Consider the following 27,684-nt stretch of genomic DNA (forward strand, 5'->3'; position numbering starts at 1 on the left):
TAATATTGAACTTCAAAATTAAAAGACTATCAAAGTATCAGCATAGATATCCCCTGCCAGAATATTCTGTTCTTTATGTGCAAGCAAATAAAGTGATAGCAAGACCCGAAACATGGCTATCTAAAACCCCAAGGATACCTGAAAATAATGTGTTGGAAGTGTTCCTGTTACTGCAGTCATGGCTATATGTCAGTTAATCAGTGTCTCAGTTAAGCATGTGGGTACTACTTTTCTTAATTGATTGCAAAAATAATTCAACAAATAAAATAAACATTTTCTCTTTTTTTCTATCCCAAACCAGGTCCTGATTATTTCAGTTCCAAGAATCTTGCATTGCAAGCCCAGAAAAAGATCCTGAGTAAAATGGCAACCAAAACCATGGCTAACATGCTGATCGACGACACAAGCAGTGAAATCTTCGATGAGCTGTACAAAGTAACGAAGGAACACACAAGAAACAAAAAGGAAGCCCATAAAATTATGAAAGACCTGATTAAAGTGGCAATAAAAATCGGGATCCTCTATCGAAACAATCAGTTCAACCAAGAAGAGCTGGAGATCGTAGACAAGTTCAGGAAGAAGCTGAACCAAACTGCCATGACAATCGTCAGCTTCTACGAGGTAGAGTACACTTTTGACAGGAATGTGCTTGCAGAACTTCTCAATGAGTGTAAAGATCTTGTGCACGAACTCGTAGGTCGACACCTGACCCCGCGGTCCCACGGGCGCATCAACCACGTCTTCAACCACTTCGCGGATGTGGAATTTCTGACTGCCCTGTACAGCCTGGATGGGGATTGTCGGCCATACCTCAAAAAGATCTGCAATGGCATCAACAAACTACTCGATGAGAAGGTTCTTTGAAACTACGCTCAGAAGCAAGAAACCAAACAAAAACTTCTCTCTAGGACTGGCCACCCTTCATGAGCCGTGGTAGGCAAGCGAGCTCCCTTCCCATCAGTCTTACTACAGCCCCACAGGGTCCAGAAAGTGCTCACCAGGCTCATGATGAAGTGGAAAACTTAAATCAGAAAGCTATCAATTTTAATGTTTTGTTCAGATAATTTAGTCTTTCTCAAGGAGCAGAGTGAACAAGGCTGCTGATATGTGTTGTTCAGAAAGAGATTGCTATACCCCAGGATCTTGCTAGCTTTGTGTTCAAGGCTGAACACAAGAAAAGACAGGAAACTCACATGCATGGCTATGTAAAAATAGACAGGTGAAGGCAAGAGCAATGCATGGAATTTATTCCCAGGCCCTTGGTGCATATATTTTTATTATTTCCACGATACCTGAAAAAGCTTTGACAGAAAGTAAGGCTGTAGTAGATTGAGTTCACTCCTTTCAAAGGGATCAGGAATTAATAGAAGACCTCTCTTAATTTAAATGGTATGTAAATCTAATAGGGGAATAACAAATCATACAAACTGAGTAGAAGTGGGAGACAATTTAAAGAACTGCTCTAGGAAGCAATATTTTCATCAGTTTTGTTTTATACCTGCTAATAGAAGGTTTCATTTTAATCTTGAAAATTAGCTCAGTGGTTGAAGCTCAAAGGTAACCAGAAAACTAAAGCAGTCCAGCAGTTCCCCCACGCTCAGGGTTTGTGTATTGGGTACCACCAGGCAAGTTTAGGCTGAAGGTTGTGCTGCTCTTTGTGCTCTTACTGTTCTGCCTGACAGAATAAAATACTCTTTGTGAAGATTCTGACATTCCCTTGTGAGAAGCACAACGGACACCATTTCCATCCCGTCCTCAATGTATTCAGCCTCAATACCACTCATGGTTTAATGTGCCCATGACATTTGTGCCTACAGTAATCAGAGGTGGGATACAACAGGATGCCCATCCACTCTTCTTGCAGTGCCTCTGAGTGTAGCATATCCACAGTAGCTAAACGAGAGCAGCCTTAGTGACTCTGGTGAGCTTCTGGAATGAGTTTTGTTCTGAATGTTTTCAGTGGCTTTTTTTTTTTTTTAATGTTTTCAAGCTGAAAACATTTTGCCAAGAAAGAGTGGGGTTTGTAGAGTCCCTTTAGGATGAAGGGAGGATGGGAGCAGAGCAGATACACCAGCTTTGCCACTTGTAGAATCTGGGTAGGTGCTGACTGACCCAGAGTAAAGGAAGCATGTTCAGAAATCTCTCCTCTCCTTGCCTTCTACATCTTAATCTCCTGCTCTAGCTCCTGACACTGCAGCATCAGGTACCCTCTCCTTTCATCTGGCACAGAGAGCAGAAAATGCCATTATCTAGAGGTAACACCTTCCCTTTCATGTATATATAATACAGAGATGCATGTACTTGAAATTTGACAAAGACAAGAAAATATATTTGAAAGCCATTTCTCTCTTAGGGAAGCTTACAGGGTTGATCACTCACTAGGATAAGAAAAAAAAATATTTCATTTAAACTCTTGAATACTATGGTGGGAGAGAAAACTGTTCAAAAACTTTGTTATTCTTCTGTCTTTCCTCACCCCAGATATTTTATCTCTTCCAACAACAATTTTTACCATCACACCTTATTCAGTTGAGAACACACATACCTGGGTCACATATTCACTTGGGTTGTGTGAGATGGATTTGTATCTGTTCCCAGAACTCATTTGAACCTCTGTAAAAATGAAAGACAGTAGCAGAGCAGTTTGTAACAATGTAAATTTTCCCCACCTATTTCCTTTAACCATAAAAAAGTGTATTTAGTAGCAGTGAAGGTGGACAACTCCTTTGCAAAACAGCAGTGAAATACCAACAGCTGGGGTTGCAAGTTCAGCCATGTGCAGAGCCATATTTACATGCACATTACCTGCATTTCTTCCAAGCACGTACTTGTCAATTGATGCTTTTGAACAGTATTTATCGTATCCAATGCTCCTGTCCCAGTGCACACACATCAGATTTTGCGTGTTTCATCTGTGGCAAACAAATTTCTTTTTTTGAAAGCCAGAAAAAGAGATTATTCAACATGTCCAAAGGAAAGATATAGCCTGTATCTGTGACTTTTTGTGTGTTGCAAGTATCAATATTCAGATTCTGGTATTTTAGACACACCAGCTGAACATCTGTTGTTTTATTTATAAATAATCTGAGTAGCCTTAAAGGAAGAGGTGTTTTCAAGTATTTCTCATACTTGCACATCCTGTATATTCATTGTTTACTTTTGTAGCTTGGTATGTAATAACATTGCTGAAATATGGGCAATGTTCAGGTCACCTTAAGTATATTATGTATTATCACATTTGTGGATTAAAAATGTGTGATTACTGCCTTTTTTGTTTCCTTTTGATTCATTTATTCTACCATCCCTATTGCATCACACGCACCCAACACCAACACGTGTCAGCAGCAAACAGAATTTCTGTTTTTCCCCAATGTCCTCCAGCACTTGAGCTACAAAGTGATGCTGGCTCAGTGTGTTTAGTAGAGCAGCCCCATCACTGAGCTCAGAAACTCCTTCATAAGCCACGGGGAGGAACTGGCACAGACTTCTTGCCTTCAGGTACCACTTCTCCCTGGGCTTAGCCTGAGCCGGTGCCTGGAACAGACACGAGCAGCCTGAGGCAGGGGCAGAGCACGTTGCAGGCCAAGATCTCACTATCCTTCTTGCAAGTACCTTCTTGAAAGTTTCCCATGGTGTATTTAGCTCAGTTTAGCTCCATGTCATTTAAACTACAGGGAAGACACATCCCTGGCAGATTTCAAAGCCGTGCCCTAAACACGGAGGTGCTAGAACCTATCAGAATGTTTTAACAGCAGCAGGCACATATTCTCCCATCCTTATTTCCAGAAAAAGCAAACTGCTTTGGTTGAAGGAGCTCAGGATTTGCAAACAACTCACACGGCAATTATACTGAAAGCAATTAAAGGTTGGCACAAAGAGAAAACTGACAACTACCTTGAAATCTGAGTTTAAAGCAATCTTCCTAAGTGGTGCTTTGAACCTCCCTGCTGGTGAAGCATTGCTGTCAAGTTAATTTTATGAATCATATCATGGCAGGACACAATATTCTTTGCTGCATCACTGCCAGCTTTATGTAATAAAGAGAAAAATGTTAATGTTCAAGAAACTCTCATGGGAGTGACCACTTCTGGCACTCTAATGAAAGGGTCCCTGTACCACTGAGCAGCACTTCACACTGAACATGTGACCTGATTCGTGCTAGAGAAATGTTCTTACAGAAGGGCACATAAATAGCTGACCCTGAAGAGAACCAAGAAGTAAAGCACAATTAACTCTTACCACAGCAACTGAAATGCAAAAGCAACTTTTACCTGGATGACTTAAGTGGATCTATTTCTGTTTTTACATAAATCAATGCCAGAAAGAGACAATGCACAGTCTTACCCACAAAGAAAAAGATAATACAGCTTTTTAGGCTGAAAAACTACTGGTGGGATTCTATAGGAGATAAACACCTTTCCAATATTTAGAAGCCATCAGACAATGTCATTTATGAGCTATTCACAAGTACAGGAAAACCTCAAGATAGTGCCATCCATTACACAAATTTACTCTTCTAGGTCCTTAAAGGATGAGGAGGATTTGGGAATACCTAGCAGAAAGTAATGTAACACAAGAGATTTGACCTATATTTAGGAAAATACCCTACATCATATTGCCATGCTGCACTGCTGTCCATTTTCCTACCAAAGTATTTGTTTCATTAAAAATATCTGAAAATACTTGGGGTAAGGAAGGAGAAGCTGACAAAACAGTTGGAATATGGATCCAATATAATCACTAACCTGTTGACTCCCAGATGTTCAGAACTCCAAGCTGCCCATGGCACGCAGCAGTAAAAGAGTGAGGTGTCCTGGTACCCAGGGTTTGGTCCAAACGTTGTTAACCTGCCAGTTCAGAAAGGTCAGTTTATACTGATTGGCCTCTGGTTGCCTCTTGAAACCAAACTTCTTCATGCAAACTGGTTATGTGCTCTCTTCCTTCTAGCCTGTTTCTATCCCTTTCCTGGAAAACAGCCTAAGCCTTCAAGATCTACCAAGTCACACAGAAAAGTAACTGGGAACACCATGGAGGAAGATAGTCACAAAAGGATTTTCAATATAGAACCAGATGGAAAAACATTTCTTTGTATAATTATCTATGCAGTCATATTTCAGAGACAGCTGGATGATGGAAGAAGATCAGAGGGATTTCCAGCACTGAATTGCTGAGGTTCTCAAGGGCCTGAACTCCCCAGTTCAGCCAGGACTCCTGTTACACACTGGCAGCTTTTTTACACTAACCATCCCCCTGACTTAGACCAGGGCTGCAGCCACCTGCAGTTCAGCTGTTATGTCCAACTCCCCGAGCTCCCAACTCTATTGCAATGCTTTCTTATGTCAGCACTGAACTTAACAAAATGCTATTCCTGTCAACTACGAATAACAAGAGATACTCAAGTCTCCTGTGATGCCTAAAACCAAAACACACAATCTGGCAGAATTCCAAAAAGAGGGTTGGACAACATAAGCGACACAGAGAATGCTGTTCCAAAGATCTAAAGTGTAGTCTTGCAGTCTTCTGGTACCTCCAAGTGAGACACGGGATATTTAAATCACCAATGGACTCAAGACTTCTGTGGTGTTACATTCTTCATCACTGTCCAGATGTAAAGAGAAACAATTAAAATAGAAACTAGTTCTTAACATGCAGAAACACTGCTATATGTGATGGCAAAGAACATGTAACAAGGATTAAGCTAATTTTTTAAATAAAACTGAATTTTATTAAACTGCAAGAAATGCAAAGATGGTGATAGATTCAGAACAACATTTGCTGGGCAATCCAAAAATAAAGACCAACACAGGTACAATTCCCTGCAAACTCCTTGAAGTGGTTTTAATACCATAAAGCAATTAGAATATTGACACTTTGACATACACTATTCATACAGTGAAAAAGGTTACAAAGAACATTACATGAACAACAGAAGGCATTGCTGTCTTTTGCTGTTCTTTTTAAACACTAAGACAGTAACATCTCATTGCTGAAATGGTTTGAATGCATAGGCCACAAACAGATACTTGTATTAATAGTTCCTATGATTACAGAAGTCCAATTGCATAACGCAATTTACCAGCAGGGAAATAGTTTGCTGGAAATTATTCCACTATAAATCAGTTTTCATTTATATAAACTGTCTTGAAGTGCCAAGTAAACATTAAAGTATGCAGAACATTAAATATATTTACAGGTTCAGTGCACTTTAAATTCCTCAGTAAGAGGGTACTGAAACAGCAATAAAAACAGTTTTGCTTGTATGATTATACTTGTGATAACACAAGTAGCATGACTTAAAAAAACCCCAAACTATCAGCACATTAACATTCTTAGGACAATTTCATCAACATTTACCAAAACATCAAAGTAACAATACTTTATTTTTCTTTACAACCAGTGCTTATCAGGTGAGAATCAGTAATGCTGAAATGTAACAGAGAGTTTCCTTGTTACTATTAAACACACAAAGGAGAGAATTCCACTGTGGAATCCATTTATACCATGTCTGAACTGTGTGTACAACCTTTGATGCTTTTAAATAGAAAACATGACCAGCTATAAATAATATTAAGCAGTACTAGTTTTCATTTAGCATTTAAATAAATTAAGATTGCTGGATTTTCAAGACTGTGAGGTTATTTCAGGAAGAGAAAACCTCCTCAGCCACAGTTTCCATGTATACTGCTCTGATTTAATCTCTCATGCCTTGCTGCAGTTCCTAGCAGTGCACGCACAACATCTGTGCAAGTCAAAGGTTTGAGGAGTCATACTGAGCTTATAAATAATTAGAAGAAAAAATAAATGAAAGTTTTCCCCATGTGAATTTTTCATGGACAGAGATATTGGCCAGATTAAGTTTATAGGGTTGACTGGACAGCAATGAACATGTTTCACTACCCATGTTGACAACCAAGGTCAACATGTCCACAGTCAAGTACCCCCAGCTCAGTCACCTCAGGCTTGATCCACATCAAACTTTGCTTTAGAGATGCACAAATACTCAGTGACTGTCACAGACCCCTATGGAAAGGGAACACAACTGAAACATGAGGCAGGAAGAACTGCAGACAGGGACTAACCTGAGGGGCCTTAGATCATCCCCCAGGAGGTGCTTCCATGGGATCTCACATGCTTGACTCCTATCAAAAACTGTTTAGATGTTACCACTTCCATGGTAAATATCAAAGATCATGGGAAGTGTTTTGTTCCCTAGAATCTTTTAACTGTTTTAAAACTGTGCATTTGTTGCTACATAAGTTACTTTATACAACCACCAGTATGGGTCTTGTTGCCAACAGTGCTTAAAAATAGCTTTAGAAAAATTACCAAAATAAAATTAGATGATCCTGATAACTGATCGAGTCTGACCCTATAATGGAAATATGTTTTCCTTTAAATCATATTTAAGTAGTTGCCATGAGAAGTAATCATTGGCATCTATAAAAGCTGCATAATAAAAATAAATACTTTCCATCATTTACAACAAAATTAAGAAATATACATTTCACTGAAACAAGTTACAATACTTTAATGTACTGTACAGTCCTGAGCATGTTTTTGCAGGCGTAATTTAGGTCATTGCTCTTTCCCCACAAGTCCACATGACATATGCCAGCTGGAAGAAAACTTCTAATACTCCAAGAAGCAGTATCTTAATTTAGCTTTGGTAATTATCTGTGCAACTGTATAAATCTTTTCACACCCCAAACAGGTTAAGGCAGGCACTATTGTTATTAGGATTCCCCCATCACCTTTTGACACTGATAGAGCAAACCATCTGGAAGGGCAGCACAAGGTGATCTGAACCACACAGCCAACATCCCTGAGTGAGTACGGCAGTGCAGCAGGCAGGGCACAGATGGAAGCAGCTGGCATGCCAGTATTCCCTCATTACCTTAAAACAAAAAAGACCACAGAAAAATAAAAAAAGAAGTAACAAATAACAATTGCTACAGTATACTTCATAAATGTATCTTTCAAACTCCACGTGTGCTGTTCTCTTCTACTCTTCCCTCTAACTCCTCTAACAAGTCACCACAAATCACGCTAAAATCCCAGTTTCATATTTGTCCCACAGCTTCATTCCCTTCTTTTTGTCCTGTCCAATACTCTTCATGATGCAAGTTTCCTCCTTTGTAAAATTTACTGTTTGTTGTACACTTGTATCTTTACATCACCTTCACAAAGACCCCCACGTAAGGCAAACAAAGTCCACAGGAAAACAGTCCCGAGTTTACTGTCCTCCCAAACATTCCCCACCTCAAACTCTAAGATACTCACTTCCATGCACCCATTTTCGTGGGAAAAGTTGTATATATTATATGCATACCATATATAATATACTTTCACTTACCTATAATGTCAACTACATGGAGTTTCAGCTTCTGTTGCAGTGTGTTCAAGGCTGCTGAAAGGGAATCTTGGGAAGACGACATTTTTATATTCTGTTTCACATCATTGGAAAGGGACAACCACAGCTTTCCAAAGTCTTCTGTAGTCATTTCCATTGGCCTAAAAAAAGATCACCACATATTTTAGCAAAATGAGATATGTAAGTCACAAAAAAAATCATATCTGGAAGCACCTGGACAACAGAACAAGCAATAAGCAAATTCATGTTAGTTTAAACAAACTCCTCTTAGCATAGAAGTTTCTATTCTTTGCTTTAGGTTTCTAAATTTTAAAGGAATAAATATATAGATTTCACTTCAAAAGAAAAGTCTGCTGGAAAAAAGGACACTTGCTTTTTCTACTCCTAAAATAAATGCAGTGTTCCGAAATTAGAAGAATGAGTTTTCTTCTTCCCCTGCAAAAATTGTCAGCCTTTTCATATAATATTCTGGTCCCTGCACTCAAATCACTTCTTTCAGTTTGACATGTTTACATTATGCCATATTTTAAAACATCATGCCCTTCTGTTCACTCAGTTTTCAGCCTCCTCAAAAACACATTCTGTAATTCAAGGCTATTCTAACCTGCAGCTACTGTCAATATCCTCACTGGATTTGTACTTCTTGCTGGAACTTTTCCTCTGTTTTGGAAGTGTAAAATAACCCTTTATTATCTTTAACAGTAATCTCAGATTAAAACTAGCTGCTCAAGAAGGAGTCTTATATTTTCAAAGTCAGTACCCAAATCATCCTGCCCTTGTCTAATACTGAGTTGAGTACAGGTGTTTTTAAAAAAATGCAGCTTTTTTTATTTACCTGATGAAGTCCATCAGTGACAAAGTTACTGAAAATTCAAGGCGAGTTTCCATCTCTGACTGGTAACTAACAGAGCCAGAAAGAATTCCCTGGGTACAGATTTTGTTCATCCTCACACATTTCTGGCAATGTTCCAAACTTTGAGCTTCAATTACAGGAAACTGGTGGGTGGGACTCTCCAAAATCTATGTGATGTTTTAAAAGGAATATAGAACGTAAGTCTTGCTGTCAAGTTTCGCAAGTGATAAAGATACAGTTAGAAAATTGTGTAAGTGCCTTTTATTTCCACTGATTTTTCTTGGACTATTTGACAAGTGAACAGAACTAGTATTTCTCAGCCCTCATGAAGGATAAATCAATAATTAACATCTACAGGTGTTCTGTGAGAAGTAAAACAGTGGTGAAACTCATCTCTGGCAATCGGCTTCCCCCACCTCTGAATAACTGCACCAAGAACCTGAATTCTGTAGTTCAGTCTCAAAATATAAGCAAGTAGCATTTGCAACATACCTCAAGCTATATGCTAAAAGTAAGAAGTTGAGAAATCCTCCCTAATAAAAAGGATGATTTCAAGATTACTCAGCAGTCCCCAGCCTCTCCAAACAAAGCAGTAACACAGATTCTATCCATGGTAGTGGTCTGTGTGGGAACTTAAGTGAATTACAAGAAGAAAACAGACATGAAATGCCCACCCACTTTCTACCAAGGACAGGTTTGATTCAAGTTAGAAAAGGAAAGGAAGGAGACTCCATAACCAATTAGCAGTTCCTTTCCTGCTTAATTCTCTTTATCCAGTTATCATTTGCTGAGTGTTTAATAATTCTGTGTTTCTTCTAGCAAAATCTGTGGATAGTCATGCTGATTGGCAATTCCTAGCCATCTTTCCAAATATTTAAATGAAGTTTCAATCAAGACTCTAACATGCTTTTACCAACCGTAGTTAAATTCCAGATGTAGCCAATGCAAAAAAATAAACTGACAACTCTCCTGCACCATCAGCTGAATGCATGAGAATGAAATATGACTGGTAGCTTAGGGGAAAAGGAGGAGGGAGGAAATCGAAGCAAGCCTACACAAATTTTATGTCAGGGAAGTAACGGAATCACACGGATTTGTTATATGGAGGCAAGCACTCCATATAATTAAAAAAGTGAGATGCTAACTTTTAAACCAAATAACACTAAGTTTATATTGAGATTTCTCTCACTGCCCTTCAGAATATGTGTAACAGCAGTAACCACAAGTTTTAAGGAAATACTTTGGAAAAAGGCATGACTATTACATTAAAGCAAGCATTGCACAGTGAAATGCAAGAGAAAAGTGAGAAGTTCCACGTGCATTTCAAATACAATGGAAACACAGTTTCTTACCTGAAAGTGTTCTGTTTCTTCAAACACTAAGTTCACAGCATTAAGTGCAGAAGTGGTTTTATTGGAAACTAAGACAGTGAGCAACAGAGAGTCATCTGTCCACACCTTACATAAATACAGAGCTAAGGCATCACTCTGATGAAGTTCTAGTACCTCAGAGTGAGGAAGCTCTTCAAGTTCTTCTGGTAAGGAAGGAACCAATGGTGTTTCACTGGCACTTTCACATTGAGCACTTGGAGAAGGCTGAAAAATTTCAATATTACTATCAGCAAACAAAGATGACTGTGACACCCTATTATCTGAAAGTCTGTCATCCAGCACAGATTTTTTAAGGGATTGAGGTGTTTCAAATGCTAAATTATCTTCTACAATATCTGAAGAGCACAGGGAGGCTTTCCTTAACCTTGTGTGTGTACTTTCCTCAGAGTCTTCTGTGTTAATAGGTACTGTATCAAGTAAGGGACCAAAATCTGAAGCAGCACTACTTTTGAAGTCTGATGCCTCCTCACTATGTTGAGTTTCATTTATCTTTGATTTCCTTTTGAACTTTTGGGTAGCTGTGTCCACTTTCCCCATCTGAAAAGAAAAAAATGGTTCTGTTACTATTAACACAATGAAACAGTGAGCAGGGACAAGGAATCAATACAGATGACAAATACAAACAGATTCCAGACATTTTAATGGATTCCAGCTGTTGTTGTATTTCTTACAGGGTACTGAATTAGCTTACAATGCAAGTATGACTCTAGGTTCTCTTAAACTAAAAGCTCTTAATAAAACTAAGAACAGCTAAATAGTTTCTGGTTAACCAGTGATAAATGCCAAGATGTGAACTGGCTAGTAAGATGCCAGTCTTAAAAAGACTACCTAATGGTGAATTCTTATGTTCCAGATACTACCACTGACATATTAAAAATGGTCTTGACACAGGGTGTCAAGCTCTAGCCTTACTGCCAAATGAATGGCAACAGCTCTGCAAAGCTGGGTCAAGGAACAATTGTTCAGGAAAACTGTGACTTAAACTTGAAGCACAACACATAAACAGAGGGAAGTTCTAGTTACCAAACCAGATCTGCTCCAGATGTTGTTGCATCAAGTAATATCCAAGCTGTTTCATGTTCTTAACAAACTCCCAGATTGCAAAAGTAATTTTCAGTAGCTTTTCAGTTACTTAGGGGAAATTTGTCTTATCACTAATTTGATCTTCATTTGCATACAAATATCTATAATTTTAGATAAGGTTATATGTAAACTATAAACTGTTAAGTCTCAAAAGAGCCACTTACCAGACTGACACCAGCACTTGATCCCAGCCCAACAAATAAAGTTGATGCTAACTGCTGCTTCTCTTTGTCTTCCTCAGTGAGGCTGGCACCTTGATCAGACCTCAACACAGGAGGGTCACCTGCCTGTCCTGCTAATAAGCTGCCACAAGAAACTGTTTGTGGCTCATTTTCTTTCCCTACTTTTTCTTTCTTTGGAAGATAACCTTCTTTTCCCCACAGCTTACGTACTCCCTCAAGTTTCAGAGTATTTGTCCTAAAAAAGCAAACAAAACAAAGCAGGATCAGCCATATGAACATCATGTTCTTAAAAAACTCCAATACTCAAACACTCTTTGGTATTCACAACTTTGGTACTTTGATAGACACAGTGAGCAGTGAAATATAAGTGAACACTTGCATCTACATGAAGTTCTATGTTAGTAATGTTACATTACTTTTAAAACATCCCACAAATGTAAACCTGGACTAGGCTATACATTACTTAAGTACAGACCTATATTAAGCAGCATTAAACACCTGCAACCAGTAGTACACTCTGTTTGCCACCTCCACTCAAGAGTTTCAGACTACATTTATAATATATTTGAGTAATTTTTTAAAAGGTAAATATAAGCAACATGGTATCTATCCTTCTCCCCAGGAGAGAGGTTCTGGGAAGACATTTTCCCATAAAGATTCTGAAAAGGTTTCCTGCAACCAATTTACAGGACTATGAATTAATTTTTTAATTTGTATGAAGTTATGGACCTGGAATAGTTTGTAGTGTTCTAAAACTTACACTGCAAATCTTAGCCTCACTTTTATCTAAAAAAAGCTTCCTTAAAAGGCACATTATTAAGTATTTTTTCTCTGTCATCTTTTTCTTACAGGTTACACTTGTTTTTAATGGGAATACGATAAATTAATTATCAGGTAATCTTGTCTCCATTTTACTGCATCTACCACCACCTAATTTGTAGTCTGTGAAGAAAGTGGAAAAAGAGTCTAACCACGTTGGTTTTCCTAGTAATTATAAAGATACCACTACCTGAATTTCTTTTTACATGACAGATGTTTCCAAGTTCAACTGCATTCTTTCTAGTTCCATGTAATGAAGCAGCAAAGACATGATACTGACAACAAACAGAAGCTTAAATGTGCTTCATTTCAAACACAGGTTAACTCACTCTTTGTGCCCTGTCTCAGCACTATTACCAGATGTATCAGAACCAAAAGATAAACCAGTGGGGGACTGTCTGCCGGTGACACCAGATGAGGACACACTTGAAGCAAAGGACAATCCATAAGGTTCAAAATTCAGAGCTGCAAGACAGACAATCTTATAATTACAATGAGGAATAAAAAAAAAAAAGAAAGAAATCTGTTTTCTGAAAACAGATATCCCTGTACTGCTGGACTTCTCAGGCTTTCACTTTAACAAACCCCATAAATTTCAAATCCTACAGACCAGCAGAGATTATAATAAAACTTTCTCCCATCACAAATAACAACATATATCCATCAGCTAGACTGATGTGGAACTAAAATCTAAACTGAATTTAGCTCTTGTTTACACACAAGAGATGTATTAAGATACTATTACTTTAAGAAAATGTATTAACTGTAAACTTAAATTGTTAATACTTATCAGGTAATTTATCAGCTATTAAATAAATGCTGCAAACTTTCACCTTTCTCCTGAGAAAGTTTCTCCTCTTGCCTCTGGTGATGAGGTTTATATGGTGCTGCCCCACGACCAAGTCCTTCGGCCACAAACCCATCCAGAAAAGATAAGGAAGCATCTACCTACACAGAATTAAAAGGAACAAAAAGGCAGTGAAAATATTTGCTATATCTGAGCCTGGTGTTACCAGTAGAATATTGTGTCTTATCATCAGATCAGGATCTTCACTCTCTCATCTCCCGTATCTACCAGTAGAGCTGCTGTATCAACAGCAATGGTTCAGCAAGTATGTTGAAGCAGACTTTGAGCTAGAGATTTGTAACTTAACTCCTCCACTATTTGACTTATATATTAATTTATAAAACAGAAAAAAAAAAAAGAAAAAAAGCAGAGTTGAATCTTCCAAAAATGGTTGATACTACCATTATATGACAATACTGAATTCAAACAAACCCTCTCAAAAACCTCAGCGATATCAATCCTCTTTTCCAATATTTTTTCCATTATTTCAAGTTTAGTAGTTTCTAAGTAGGAGAAAACCCTATGGATTAAAAAGCAGTACTATATCACTAAGCAGGCCTACCATGTCTTTAAAAAAACCCAAAAGACAACTACAAATAAACCACTGCATGAAATGATCATCTTGTTAAAAGCAACTCCAGCTTACTTAACACTGTGGTTCTTTATCTTTCAGTACAGAACATTATGATTGACCACATATGCCTGAAAAAGTGTTTCTGAAAACTCACTTTAAGCAGACTCAACTAACACCAGTCAGAACTGCAAATACCATTCATTTTGAAAACACGTTTTCACCGAAATATTCAACCCCCTGAACTACAAAGAGGTTCATGAAAAACAAACAGTGCAGCTGTCTTACCACCATATCATTGCAACTAGCATCAAATGGAAGCAAATTCTTCATCAGTGCTTTGTCTTCACAGAGATGTTTCAATTCAAAGGCATATTGTCTTATGCAGGTATCTAGAGAGCTGCTAAATTCTTGGATGAGTTTGTCAACTGTTTCTGAACAGGAGGTATGTGATGCTATCTTGGTGACTGCAGCCATTATCCACGCTTTAGTTTCAGAAGTAACATAAGTCTTCTTCAGCAGGCTGTGTAGTTTTGTCAAAATAACTTCTGGATCAACATCTGTAACAAGACTGAAATATTCTCCCAACACCTATTCACAAAGAACAGACAAAACACGCATTTAGTCACACAGAGCAGTGCTTTCAGTTTTGAAATTAGAATATAGTACTAAATAACACAATAAAATCCACCTCATGTTCAAGAAATTATTATTTTAAACATCTTCTAAATTATTTCTTTACCATTTTGTGTTTTAAATGTCAAAGGCTTGAAGTTAGCTTTGTGTTTATCTCAGTAGATTCCAACTTTTAGCTTCTTAAAAATCCAACAGCTGTTGGGAAGAAAGCTAAACATAACCAGGTCCTGAGAAAACACAATTTGTTCACACTGCAGCCTCTCCCTTGGGTGGAAGCTGAAGCTTACCCAGGTACCAGATAATACCAGCACAGCACCTGGTCAGGCTAAAAATGCATTTCAAAACCACATCTGGCCTAGTTCTGATGAAGACAGAAAGGCTTTCAACATGCAGCCAGGTTCAGGTGGCTGCTAAGCAATTCCATCAGCCTTAAAGGGAGTTTTTCTACAGCTTTTCTACAAACTACAAGCAGTCCTTGGTCACCAAAGAGGTCACTAAAATAGGATTGCAGCATATTAGCTTGATTTCAAGTAAAAAAAAAAACAAACTCATGACTAAAAATACAAGAGTCTAATAAATATTTATTAAAAACATCACCTTAGACAGTTTCCTCATATATGGATTTTGACCATGTGTCTACCTTACCCAACTCATAACTTGAAGGAATTTCTGTGGATACAATGTATCTTCCTCTCCAAGTAATGATAAATAAGACTGCACTGCATACATCCGTAGCTGATGATCCTCCTTTCCATCATCAAATCCTAGACAGAAAACAATATAAGATTTCCTTGAAACACAAATAACAAATCCTACCAAATATTTTGAAGTACATTTTAAGAAAAAAACCCAGATTATCAAGGAACATGTCTGATTCTTCAGAGCATTCAGGGAGCTGCTCACCTTCAGCCAACAGCCTCAGAAAGTTGTTTGGGATGTCAGGATGCACAACATCACCTCCGACTGAAAACACAGCATTCATGGTCTGGATGAACCACTCGTTGTTAGGAGCATACGTGTCCAGGTGTTAAGGAATGAAGTGCTAAGGCACAACTTTATGTTTCTTACTTGTGTGTTTCCTAAGGAACACCCATCTTAATCTCCCCAGTAAGTTGGGGATCTGATGGTCAAATACCAGCTCAATCTAACTGAAGAGGAAATGTTCCTGCATCTTTCAGAAAGCATTTCCCATACATTTCATGGGAACTGGTCGTCAGGTAGAGAAGTGTTAAGTTACTGCCCTGTTGAAAAAGTTGTCAAGTAGACCTCACACAGCAGGAACAGACATGTTGACATATGTGAACTACTCTATTTTAAGCTCACACTTGTCCCGTGCTGGGCTTCCAGCATAATCTTTTGAGTTTGTTTACCCAACATCACCTGATCAATGATAGAAAAGCTGTTATTTTCAGCAGCATTTTGCTGTTGACTTACAAATTTTATGAAAACAATGAACATTTTGAAGCACTCCACAGAAAGCATTACTGGCTTTTTAAACGCATTTAGAAGTTTTTTAATATATTTAAAATTTGATCAGCCTTTGCTAACTTTGAAAGTTAGCTTCTGCCTTCCCTCAATCAAGTCCTGAAAATGCAGTTACTGAATAGACATTTTCAACAGTTTAGAAACATTGATATTGCCTTATTTTTGCATAGAGCAGGACAACACAGCTTTTTTTTGTACACTACTCTGTTCCAAGCAGTGTACAAATAGGATGGTAAGGCAGCTTTCTGTTAAAAAGCACTTACAACTCAAATTATCAGACAGAAGTGCACACAGAAAATCATGCAATGGCAGGTCTAACATGCCAAATCCCTAGCCAGCACTTCCATCTTTTTGGCATTGTTAAAGAATCTTTTCTTTATTTCTATCAAAGTGTGTTATTCTTCAAATCCATATACCAATGAAGAGCTAGTTCTCTGACAGAACATCATTTCCACAATTACAGAATAGCACTCCCTCCTGCAGTAGTGTAAGACTTCCTAGTTTGAATTTAAAAACACAAGGTTTTAATGCTAAACTCCAAAGCCAAAATATTTTGAGTGCCATTACTTTCTCTCCATGAAATACAAGAAACACAGCAGTCATGTTTGTATATGTTTCTCTTTTGCATACTTTTTTTTTGAAAGAGTGGAAAGCGCAGCTGTAACACTTCTGTTTCAAAAGATCATGAAAGATGCTTTGAAAGGTATAAATGTTACATATGCCTGAGCTCTGACTTCAAAGTTTCAGAAAAATAAAAGGATATTTCTCAGCTAGTTCAGAAAAATAAAAGGATATTTCTCAGCTAGTTCTGCTACTTTGGCAACTAGGTTGATGATAGCATATTCTTCTTTACTTTCTTTTAAGTAGTCAAGCATCTTTTGAACTATGACAATGACATTCTGTCCATTTGTAATCCTATAGAGAAGCTCTAAAGTCTGCAAGAGAAAGCAAAAAAAATCAATTGGTTCTGATGACACAAAAAAGGAAGCAGGCAAACAGTAAAATCAGTATGATGCCAAATTGAGTAACTATCTTTATTTAGCAAGTTTTAAATGAAATACACTGATTACCTACACAGCTTGTCACATTAATATTGTTTTAACTACCCTCTCACAGTAACTGAAAAATAATATCCCTTTTACACTACTAATTTCAGAAAAACTATCATCCATCTTAAAAATTAACTTAATTTTTGACATTTGAAAATTCACTCACCTCCCTTTTAATAATGGGATCTGGATGGTCCAGACATTCAATTATTGTCATCTGGTGCTGAAGGGCCAGATTAGGATCCTGCTGGATAACATAGGTCAGAGCCTTTAAACCTAGAATGTGATTGCAAGTGATATAAGACAATGCATACTACTATGGCCACATTCAAAACAGCATAATGCAATCAGGCAGCCTTACCTAAGTACTTCAAATTAATTTTGGGTGACAAAACAAATTTTCCAATGCACTTGGCAGCTTTTTCAAGTAGTTCAGATTTGGGATAAATTGTATAAATTGTTTGGACACATTCAAATAAGATGGCTGCAAGGGGGGAAGACACATTATTAGTGTGTATTAAATAATTCTATAATTCAAAAATTTTTAACAAACAAGCTCAGTGACTGTCTCAAGGAACTGCAGTGCTGTCCCACCCCCACTGAACTGAATCACAGAGTACCCACTGACATAAGGAAAAACAGGATGAAAGCCTATCTCTTTTACTATATACATATTTTTATTAGCCCTTGCCACTGTCCATACAACTTTCTGTCCTTAAAGTTCTTCCAACCTTCAAGTCTCCTATAGTTGCTCAAAGCACTGGACTGGAACAGTCTTCAGAAAGCCAATGGGCAACTCTTAAGGATTTGAGACGAAATATTTTCTGATAATTCATATGATGTCTTAGCTTCTAACAACAGCCAAAATCATCCCAAAAACAGCCTTGTTAAAAAAAAAAAAAAAAAAGCCATCCCAAAATCAAAACACAAACCAAAAAAAACTTTGTAGAGTTGTTTTAGAAAAATCTAGAAGTAAACTGAACAACACACAAAAAGTAATTAATCCTTTGTGGCAACAATCTGGGCAAAGATTCAGATCAAGTCAGTCTCCCAAGTTAATTAGGGCTTAAAATCATGATGTAATTTTCAGTTTTTCTTGTAATTCAGTACAGTAGTTCAGTAACTGAACTGTCCAGTAGACAACCTCCTACTTTTAAAGTGTTACAAAACTAAAGCTGAGGAAGAGTAGCATATGAATAACTCAACGGAAAGAAAAACATGCAATAATCAATTACTTCATATAAGAAAGTGTAATCACTCATAACTACATTTTTCTTCTGTCTGGATCAAATGGTTTTAAAGAACACTTAATCACTTGTTCTACTATTTACTAGTTGGACATTCAAGAATATTATTAAGAAAATAATTAGATATTTCTAAAGCACTAAGTAAGTATTTTGGCACAATCAACTACTCACAATTTTCCATCTTTTCAAAGACTGATAGTTACAGAAAATAACCTCACCCACCATATGTAATATTATGATTTATCTCTGCTCTTCTTAAAGATTCATCTAGAACATCATACATCAATTCACTTGTCCTGTTTAAGAAAAAATATTTAACATTAATTGCAGCACTAATAAGCATGTGGTCTTTTTTTGCCACACAGTTCAAAGTCTAGTATAGAAATTGGAACATTATTCATATCCACAAATTCACTTTAACACAGAGGAGCTCTATAAGATGAGCCTAAATGGCATTTAACAAGATATTTGCAGCTTTCAAATAAACATCTACCATATCACAAGAATGTGATATGGTATAAATAAAAAGATCAACAGGAAAAGGATCACAGACAACTAGGTCCTCACAAAATGCACTTTTAAAATAGCTTTACTCTGGATTTTCATACAGTTATTTGGTAACCAGCAAAATATATATTTTAAGCATATTCCACAATCAATTGTTTAGCCAATTCAGAAGCTAAGAAACAAATTTTGCAGAACTAGTCTGCTCACTGTCTTGATTAATAACAAATGTATAAGAACTTCGATGTTGAAATCCTCCTAAAAATTACCAACCAAGCAAACCCAAGCTGTCTGTGAGGTTCAGGCTGTGACTGTACTCTTTGTACCTTCAAATTATTAATTACAGAGAAAGATTTGGTTACCTTGGATCATCTTTTCCTAACAGCCCCAATATTCTTAAAAGCTGAATTTGTAACCATGGTGCTGGCACACTGTGATAGTTGAAGTCAGAAGAGAGCTTTCCTCCCACTACCTGCTTTAGGATGGTTACAAAACTCCCAGTCAAGTCCTTGTATCCAGATGAGTTTTCCTACATAATGAAGAACAAACACAATTCAAACAGTTTGATACAGCAACTCAAAAGTAAAAACAATCCAAAACTTGTGTAGGATCAAAATATCTGTGCTGATGGTTCCATTACTTTAAATTAAACTTCTGCTCTCATTCCCCAACACTCATAAGCTCTTCACTTTAAATCTATGCTCTTTTCTCACACATTTGGAAAGGGAGCAGATGTAACATATTCACAAGCAAATTCCATCAAACCCTTAAACACACCGTAGAACTGAGATCCTCCAGGCAAGGATCCAATGATGCTGAGCATTCAGATCATGCAAGAAGTGGATCTAAATGGAGAGCTGGCATAAACAAACATAACACAGATGCCCATGATCACACTAATTACCTTTTCTAATGATTACAAGTAAGTTTTTTCTGCAAAACTTCTGTACGGTACCCTGTGGATTTAAAACGAAAACACATAAAAATATCTCCCAAGTTCAGCTGTGCTTCCAATTCTTTGCCTACCTTAATCATTTGCAGATAAATATGCAGAGAAGCAGCCATGACTCCAGCATCCCTGTCACATAAGGCTTTCCGGAACTTATCGTGGATGTGCTGAACTTGGTTAGGAGCGATGAGATAGAATTTATATAAAGCCTGAACAGCTTTTCTTCGGATAATTTCCCTGAAATGAGATTTACACGCAGCAAAATGAAGCTGCCTGTGTATTTTAAGTACTTCACAAAACAACTTGCACTTTTTATTTCTAGAGCACTGTAAGATCAAATGGCCAGTCATGATTTGCAGAGAGATGAAAACCTGTGTTTTACATATTTGGTAACAAATGACTTGGCAATACTACCTAAGTGAGGAAGTGACAAAGCAAACTTTAAAGCCTAGTAGGGTTTGATGTCAGATTGGTTATTCAAAAGAATGGCCAGCAAATAAACAATAAAATAGGCTATGACTAATCTTTTGTGGTGGTATGTGCAGCTCCAAAAAATACACGTCTAGAAGTTACTGAGTTGATTCTACAGTTCTCTTTCTAATCAATAAAACAATTACAGTATTATCCTCTGTGTATGGGATACTATAAACTAAGATTCAAACAATATTCATATCTGTAGGTATACTTTTATCAAAGTTTCTATAAAAAGCTTTATTAAGAAAAAGTATCAGTAAAGTTCAAGGATCCTAATCTGTTTCTCCACCTACTCTACAAACACTTCTTCATCCCTATTCATTAAAAGGACTCCAGGAAATAAATTCAATTACATTTACCTATGAAGACTGGCTACGAAAAAAATTAATACCCATCCAGTACTCAGTCAAGGCTGCAAATAAACGACATTATAATCCAAGAGAAAAAACTAGGAGGAACAATTTCCAAAGGTAATGATTAGAAAGACCAGATTAGAAAAGACACACCAGTTTACTAAAACTACCTATTAAATTAAGTTATTCAACCACACAAGGCCATTTGAAATTCTGTAAATGAATACATACTTAGAGTGCTGGAGCTTGTCTTCTATTAGGGGAAGAACAGCTGGAATCATTTCCCGTGGAAAGATCTGGCTGACAACAGTTAATGCCATGCAGACCTCTACTAGATTAGTGCTCTGTAAGTCCTGAAATAAGACAGTAATTTTTTACTCAGACTTTTCAATTCCACACAGACATACCCCAAATCTTTCCCAAGCAGGCTGGATCTAGCCCACCTACACAGCCCAGCCACTGCCAGCATACTGCTGTCTGTTCATGTTTGAGATGTGTCAGCTCCCACTGAGCTCATCAGGTTCTCTCCTTCTCTTATGCAGCAAGAAGGAACAGGCATCTCCTCACACTGGTGTTTCAGAGATGTGTACATTTAAAATATCAACGTAGCATTAACACATGGAGCTACAATCAATTTTTGTTTACTCAAATAGTTGGATGATTGCAAAAATATATTGAGCCCCCAGCTGGATCAGGGGGATGAGTCACTCACAGAATTCAACAGTATTCTCTCTAGTGCCTTTGACTGAGCCAAAAGAATTAAAAAAAGAAACAAGTAAGCTCAATAGTACTGCCAATTACGTATTTGTACACTAAAATACTACCTACTCCCTAAGAAGCAAATGCAAATTACATGTAGCATTCTACTAAAGAATAAAAACTCAATCTGTTCCAAATACAATTAAAACTAGTAGATATAGCTCACTGTAACCTTAAACCAAAAAAGGATGGATGAATTAAGGAAACGCAAGACTACAATTATTTTTCAAAACAAATTAAATATGTAAGATTTCCAGTGATATAACTTGCTCTGTCAATTTGCCCCAGATAGGTTTTAGTCCTCATTTTGGTTTAATTCTTTGTGGACTCTCATTTTTTACCTTTTTCTACACACTTAGGAGTTTCAAGTCATATTTTTAAATATTATAAAACAGTTTTCAATCACAGCAACAAAATGAGCATCACTTTCAATCTATAATTTATCTGACTTTGGCCTACTGCAATATAAAAGTAACCATTACACAGAAGAGTTGTAATATAAGTCTTAACTGCTCCATGTAAGAGAAAGTAATACAGAAGACAACACCTATGAAATATTATTAGATAATAGATTGTCAGTGTCAAACTCCAGAGCATATTTCCATTTTCTGTCAAAGTTATCATAAGAATTCAAAGAAGGCAAGAGGTACTTGCCATCACCTAAAAGCAAAAGCTGACATTGCAGTATGCATGCATGGTTCCTCCTGGAGTTGAGGTACATAGTTGGTACATTTTTATAAAGGCAAGTTTATAGCATATCTCCTTTGAAAAAAATTTAAAACATGGCTTTGACAGCAGGAATGCCAAGATTAAATTAAAAAGACAGGAAAAGCCATTTCAAGTTTTCATTGCTAACCAAAGAAACAGCAACTTAAGAGAGGAAGATATAACTAATTAGTACATAACTTAGATATTGTATAACAAAACAGGAAGAATTGGTCCAAGTTTAATTTACAGAACCACAGAATTGTTTAGGTTGGAAAAGACCTTTAAGACCATCAAGTCCAACCTTCAACTCTGCTCTGCCAAGTCCATCATGTCCTTAAGGCCACATCTACATGTCTTTTAAATCCCTTCAGAGATGGTCACTCCACCACTGCCCTGAGCAGCCTGTTCCCATGTTTGACAACCCTTTCAGTGAAGAAGTTTTTCCTAATATCCAATCTAAACCTTCCCGGTGCAACTTGCCGTCATTTCCTCACCCTGTTGTTTATTACCTGGGAGAAGAGACCAACCCCTCTGAGCCTCCTTTTCTCCAGGCTGAGCCCCCTCAGCTGCTTCTTATCACAGTCGTGCTCTAGAGTACTTGCACCAGCTCCTCCAGTCCCCTGGGTGGATCCCACCCATCCCACAGATGTGTGTGTGTCTCAGGGGTGTAGCAGCTTGCTGACCATTTCCCCTTGGATTCATTCTGCTCCTGTCCTCCAGCTCAGGGACTGGGTACCCACAGAACTGGTCTTACCAACAGAGACGGAGGCAAACAAGGCTTTAAGTACCTCAGCCTTTTCCTCATCCTCTCTTACTATGTAGTCCTCCCCTTCTTCCAAAGGTTGTAAACTCTCTTTTTTTCCCCCCTCAGTTCCAGATAAGGCCCTTTGTTCAACCAGATCTTCTTCCCTACCAGCTCATCTCTTGGCACATGGGAACGGCCTGTCCTGTGCCTTTAAGATTTTCCTTCTTTTTTTACCTCCAAAACCACTGTACCTTCACAACTGTGTTCACAAGTAGAAGCAGCAGTTCGTGATTTTCATGTAGAAATAGAGAAACTGCCAAGTAGCCTATAAAAGAAAGCAGCCTCCATTACTATTTTCAAGCAATAAGCAAACTGAAGATAGAAAACTTAAGACTGTAATATAAGAGTTAAATAACTATAAAAACCCAACAAAAAAAACCCAGCTGGATGACAGTTGCCCATTTTTAAATACCAAGACTTTCTTTTATTTCCAGGCAAACCAGTTATATTCAAGTTGCAGTAAAGCTCAACAACTAACAGCTAAGAATTCCTAAGTTGTGAAAAGTAAGAGACATAATGATAGTGTTATATCCAAAGAGCAGTCAAGATCATCATGAGAAATCACTTCCTGGAAAACCAGTATCTTCTCTGAACAGAGAGGTCTGAACAGAGAGGACTAGGCAGCTGAATAAGCAACTGCAAGGAAATTCTCCAATGAGACAGGCTGAAAGGTCCCTCAAATTAAATCTATTGGAAACAAGTTAACAGCCACACTGGTAGGCAAGGAAATCCCAGTGGCATGGAATTTCAAAGAAATCTGAACTAAACTTTCAGATTTCCTCAGGAACTTCTGCCCCTATGCTATAAGGATCTCCCTATTTGCTTCATTCCCTACAACTGTTTCCAAAGTAAAAAAAAAAAATAATAAAAAAATAATCCTACAAGCACCAAAACAGAAAATGTGTCTGACAGATGACCGACATCACCATCTTTATCTAATCTTGTACCATAGTACTTGAAAAAAACCCCAGAGCTTGAGAGAAATTAATTCTCTGTTTGATATGTTTAACAAACATTCTCTTAAATTATTTGTTTACTGGTGCCGCAATTCAACACAATGAATTTTATTTTAAATCATCACAATTTCATTTCCCCTGCCTTCTGTGCTTCAAGCACATACAAAGCATCACACAAACTAAGGATTCAGCTAATTTCAAAGATTAAGAGACCATGAAATAAGATCAAGAACGCAGAGGAACATTTTAAGTAAGTTGTATTTTTAGATGGATTATAAATCCTGAGAAACTTCAAAAACAGAATTTGAGAACGTTATTAAGGCTACAGCTCCATGCACATACCAACTCTCTTCTCCAAAAGATTTCCTTGCTGTGCAAGCTTGATTGCATGGATATATCCAAAGGAAGACTCGTACCCCAGCATTTCACAGTAGATGAGTCTCACCATACATTCTTTCATCAGTTTCTGAAATAGCAAATATAAATTATTGAGAATTTTAAGTCAGTCATGTTTTATACTCTTCGTCAGTGCTCTAATGAAGCAGAGAACTGTATCTGACAGAAACATATCTCCACTCACATATGTTTTCTAAAATCAGGGTATTTGTGATTTTTCTTTGCTATGAATCTCTTCTGAAAAATCGATATTAATTTCTGCTATAAAGGCAGAACTTCCCATATATGACCCTTAAAAAATTCTTATTTTGATTAGCATGCATCAACAGTACATTAACTATGACCAACATAAAGAATATGAATAACCAGAAGCGTTCAGATGATTACACTGTTAACACAAATTATTTTTCACCAAGTGCTACTCTGACCCAGGATGGTTTCTCACTATGCATAGATAAAACCTGATTTTTTTCCCCTAAAAAAAGTCTCCTGTATGGGACTGAGACAAGCATTAACTACCTCAAATCACAATATATCATCTCCCAAAACTCAGACACAATAACAGTGCATACAACAAAGCACAGCTTCTTACAGAGCACAAAACTAATTATAAGAACAATGTAAGCCTGCAAAGAACATGATTTGATGGAAGCAGTTCATCTGCTTTGTTTCAGAAACTACAGAACGACAGATTCTCAGTGCCATACTGTTACAGTTTATTCACATCAAGCAGAATCACAGTGTTATCACTATTTTAAATGTGCTGCAAAACCACACATATCAGTATCTTTTAATGCTGCTGATTAAAGACCTATAATGCAGATAACCTGCACATCCATCTAGAAAAAAGAGTGAGAACACTGCTGTACTTCACCTTTGGTGTGCTGTTCCCATAGCCTGTAATAACCACTAACAGAACTTACAAGTGTTGTGGTGGGGGCTGAAACTGTTGCTTTCAAACTGGTTAGTTCCTGCTGGATCAATTTTTCTTCTTCCTAGAATAGAGAGATCAAACCTCGCATACATTTCGTAGGTAACAAGAACCACAGAAGATGTGTTAATTTAAGTGTCCCACACCCTTCCCAAAGCAGCGGGTGCCTCGCTCAGGGGCTGCTCAAGCACAGCAGTGTGGCCGTGCCTGCCCGCTCCGTGCCCCCAGAGCAGACACAACGCGGCACGGCAAAGACTTATCGCGGGGTCCCGAGCTCAGCCAGACCCAGGTCGAGGGGAGATACCGTGCCCAGGGCCCCCAGCCCAGCCCAGCCCAGCCCACGCGCCGCTCCCCGGGCAGGAGCGGAGCCGGCCCCCGCACCCGTTTTACGTGCTTGGAGCGTGAGCGCCGTGATGCTCCGGATGAGGCTGCCGAGCCGGGAGGTGGCCGACACCTGGCGGGGCGCCTGCGCCGCCCGGGCCGGTGCCGGGGTCGTGCTGCCCCAGCAGCCCGGCAGGGCGCTCAGAGTCCGCTCCCCACGTCGCTCATTGCGCCGGACACCCCCGGGAAGAGCGGCCCCGGGCCCTTTCCGGGCGGGCCGGCGGGCGGGAGGCGGCGCCGCGCCCTGAGGGCGGGGGATCCGGGCCGGCCCTCGGTCCCGCGCACGCCCCGGCCGGGCGGGAGGTGGAGCTGCAGCCCCGCGTCGGAGCGGGCTTCGGGGGCGCCGCCGGGTGTGCCGGGCACGGAGCCATCGCCGCCGGAGCTCCTGCTGGCAGCATCGCGGAACAAAGACATTTAAGGGTGGGTTTCGAAAGAGCAGAGTGTAACAGCTTATCACAGAATCAATGAGCGTGGAAAAGGCCTCTGAGATCATCGAGTCCAATCTGTGACCGACCACCACCGTGTCAATTAGGCCATGGCACCAAGTGCCACATCCAGTCTTTTCTTAAACCCCTCCAGGGACGGTGCCTCCACCACCTCCCCGAGCACCCCGTTCCAATATCTAATCACCCTCTGTGTGAAGAAATTCTTCCTAGTGTCCAACCTAAACCTCCTAAATAGGACAAATATTATTCTTAAAGTGAGGGTGGGAACACTGAGAAGTCGGTCTTGCCCGAGAGGCTCCCAGTGGGCTATTCCTGGGGTGATTCCCACTCCCCCGCCTGCAGTTTGGCCTCTTGGGAAGGTTTTCACCAGGGAGCTTCTGGGAACTGCCTCTGCATTTGCTGCTCTTGCAAATGAAACAAAGGATCTCTTACCTACAAACAGTAATGTTCAAGATTACAGGGGTTTCTGGCTCTCTAGATACCATTTTTGCCATTGTCAGTTTTATGGCACCGTAGCTGAACAGGAGAAGTTGCTGATGCTAAATGAACAGAAGCCTTGTTACTTTTGGTCATTTGGTATCCAGAGAAGTGATTTCAATAAATTGAAAAACCTCCTCCTTTCTTTGTCAGACAGTCACCTCCCAGCTCTGCTCTGACACAGTGACGTGCCCTCTGGTCCGTAGCTGCTGCAGGACTGTGGCTGGGATGGAACTGGGCATTCACTGGCAAAGCAAGGAAATGAACATGTGAAAGAAGGATGACCAATAACTTCCGTAGATACTTCACACAAGGGAAAAAGTGCCTCTAACCCATTCATGTTTACCTGATCTGTTGGGATATGCCTTTCCAAATATGTGTAGTGAAATATTCAGCCTGTTGCAAAAAGATATGTTCAGATAGTCTCTGCTGTATTTTCTAACAGAATTGGTTTTCTCTCACCGTTTTTCTTGTGAACAAGGGGAAAGCACAGTGCCACTTAAATATGTGCGTCAGTCGTCCCACCAAAGACATCAGACTAAAATAACACTGTATCTATAGAGTTTTGTGTGCTTAATTCCATTTTGGCAACCCACATATGCCTTTTCCAGTTACATATACTTTTCTGAAACAAAATTAGTTGACATTTTCTGGTTTGTCTTTCAGTTCAAAGGTGGGGGGGGGTTCTAGAGAAGGTGGGGAAGAAACTGAAGTAATCCCTTCTAACTATGTGTTTCCAAGGAAAAAGTATCCCTCCATATCCAACATATGTCTGGCCAGAAAATCATGCTGACAATCAGAATTGTAAATTGGTTTATTATCAGAAAAAAAGCCAAAGAGGAACAAACTGAGGTCAGTAGGTTTAAAATCATGAAAAGTTGGTGTTTCCTTGAAGCTAAGGTGAAAGATTTGGACTGGTATCTTTTAAAGTTCATTTTATGAAGTGAATTGGCTAAGAATATCTCAGTTAAGAACTGTTCATGTAAAAACATCATATTATGTTGTAGAAGC

The 27,684-nt window shown here is 38.6% G+C and overlaps 2 protein-coding genes across 4 annotated transcripts; one reads left to right on the forward strand and one right to left on the reverse strand.

Annotated features, from left to right (window-relative positions):
* Positions 1–304: 304 nt before the first annotated feature.
* On the forward strand, positions 305–3,267 carry TNFAIP8L3 (TNF alpha induced protein 8 like 3). The gene has a single exon (XM_018069755.3). It carries the CDS (start codon positions 364–366, stop codon positions 862–864), a length of 501 nt encoding a protein of 166 aa, XP_017925244.1. The 5' UTR covers positions 305–363; the 3' UTR covers positions 865–3,267.
* A 1,421-nt stretch (positions 3,268–4,688) lies between these two features.
* On the reverse strand, positions 4,689–25,918 carry AP4E1 (adaptor related protein complex 4 subunit epsilon 1). 3 transcript variants are annotated; one of them, XM_029958702.1, is made up of 22 exons: positions 25,760–25,918; positions 25,362–25,433; positions 24,385–24,508; positions 23,278–23,351; positions 21,046–21,167; positions 20,065–20,224; positions 19,401–19,567; positions 18,757–18,830; positions 17,649–17,771; positions 17,454–17,563; positions 17,034–17,173; positions 15,657–15,769; positions 15,399–15,517; positions 14,406–14,708; positions 13,533–13,647; positions 13,029–13,164; positions 11,863–12,115; positions 10,577–11,152; positions 9,207–9,391; positions 8,354–8,511; positions 7,752–7,894; positions 4,689–5,598 (listed from the first exon to the last, which is right to left on the reverse strand). In XM_029958702.1, the coding sequence occupies exons 3-22, from the start codon at positions 24,500–24,502 to the stop codon at positions 5,596–5,598; spliced, it is 3,192 nt and encodes a 1,063-aa protein (XP_029814562.1). In that variant the 5' UTR covers positions 24,503–24,508; positions 25,362–25,433; positions 25,760–25,918; the 3' UTR covers positions 4,689–5,595. The 3 variants fall into 3 exon arrangements, with proteins under 3 accessions (XP_029814562.1, XP_029814560.1, XP_025750619.2); XM_029958700.1 differs by lacking the exon at positions 4,689–5,598 and adding an exon at positions 6,577–6,775; XM_025894834.2 differs by lacking the exon at positions 4,689–5,598 and having other exon boundaries at positions 6,577–7,894.
* Between the last annotated feature and the right edge of the window lie 1,766 nt (positions 25,919–27,684).

Source organism: Manacus vitellinus, unplaced genomic scaffold (genome assembly GCF_001715985.3).
Source record: "Manacus vitellinus isolate BGI_N305 unplaced genomic scaffold, ASM171598v3 scaffold_16_pilon, whole genome shotgun sequence".
Classification (NCBI taxonomy): Eukaryota; Metazoa; Chordata; class Aves; order Passeriformes; family Pipridae; genus Manacus; species Manacus vitellinus.

What these genes read in the sequence shown, in the direction of transcription:
- TNFAIP8L3 (XM_018069755.3), top strand. Translation starts at nt 364, where the DNA reads ATGGCAACCAAAACCATGGCTAACATGCTGATCGACGACACAAGCAGT.
- AP4E1 (XM_029958700.1), bottom strand. Translation starts at nt 24,502, where the DNA reads ATGAAAGAATGTATGGTGAGACTCATCTACTGTGAAATGCTGGGGTAC. An exon ending in GACAAGCTCCAGCACTCTAA is followed by an intron (nt 20,225 to 21,045) that starts GTATGTATTCAT and finishes ATCTCATTTCAG; the next exon opens with GGAAATTATCCGAAGAAAAG. An exon ending in TGCTCTATCAGTGTCAAAAG is followed by an intron (nt 6,776 to 7,751) that starts GTGATGGGGGAA and finishes AATTATTTATAA; the next exon opens with GCTCAGTATGACTCCTCAAA.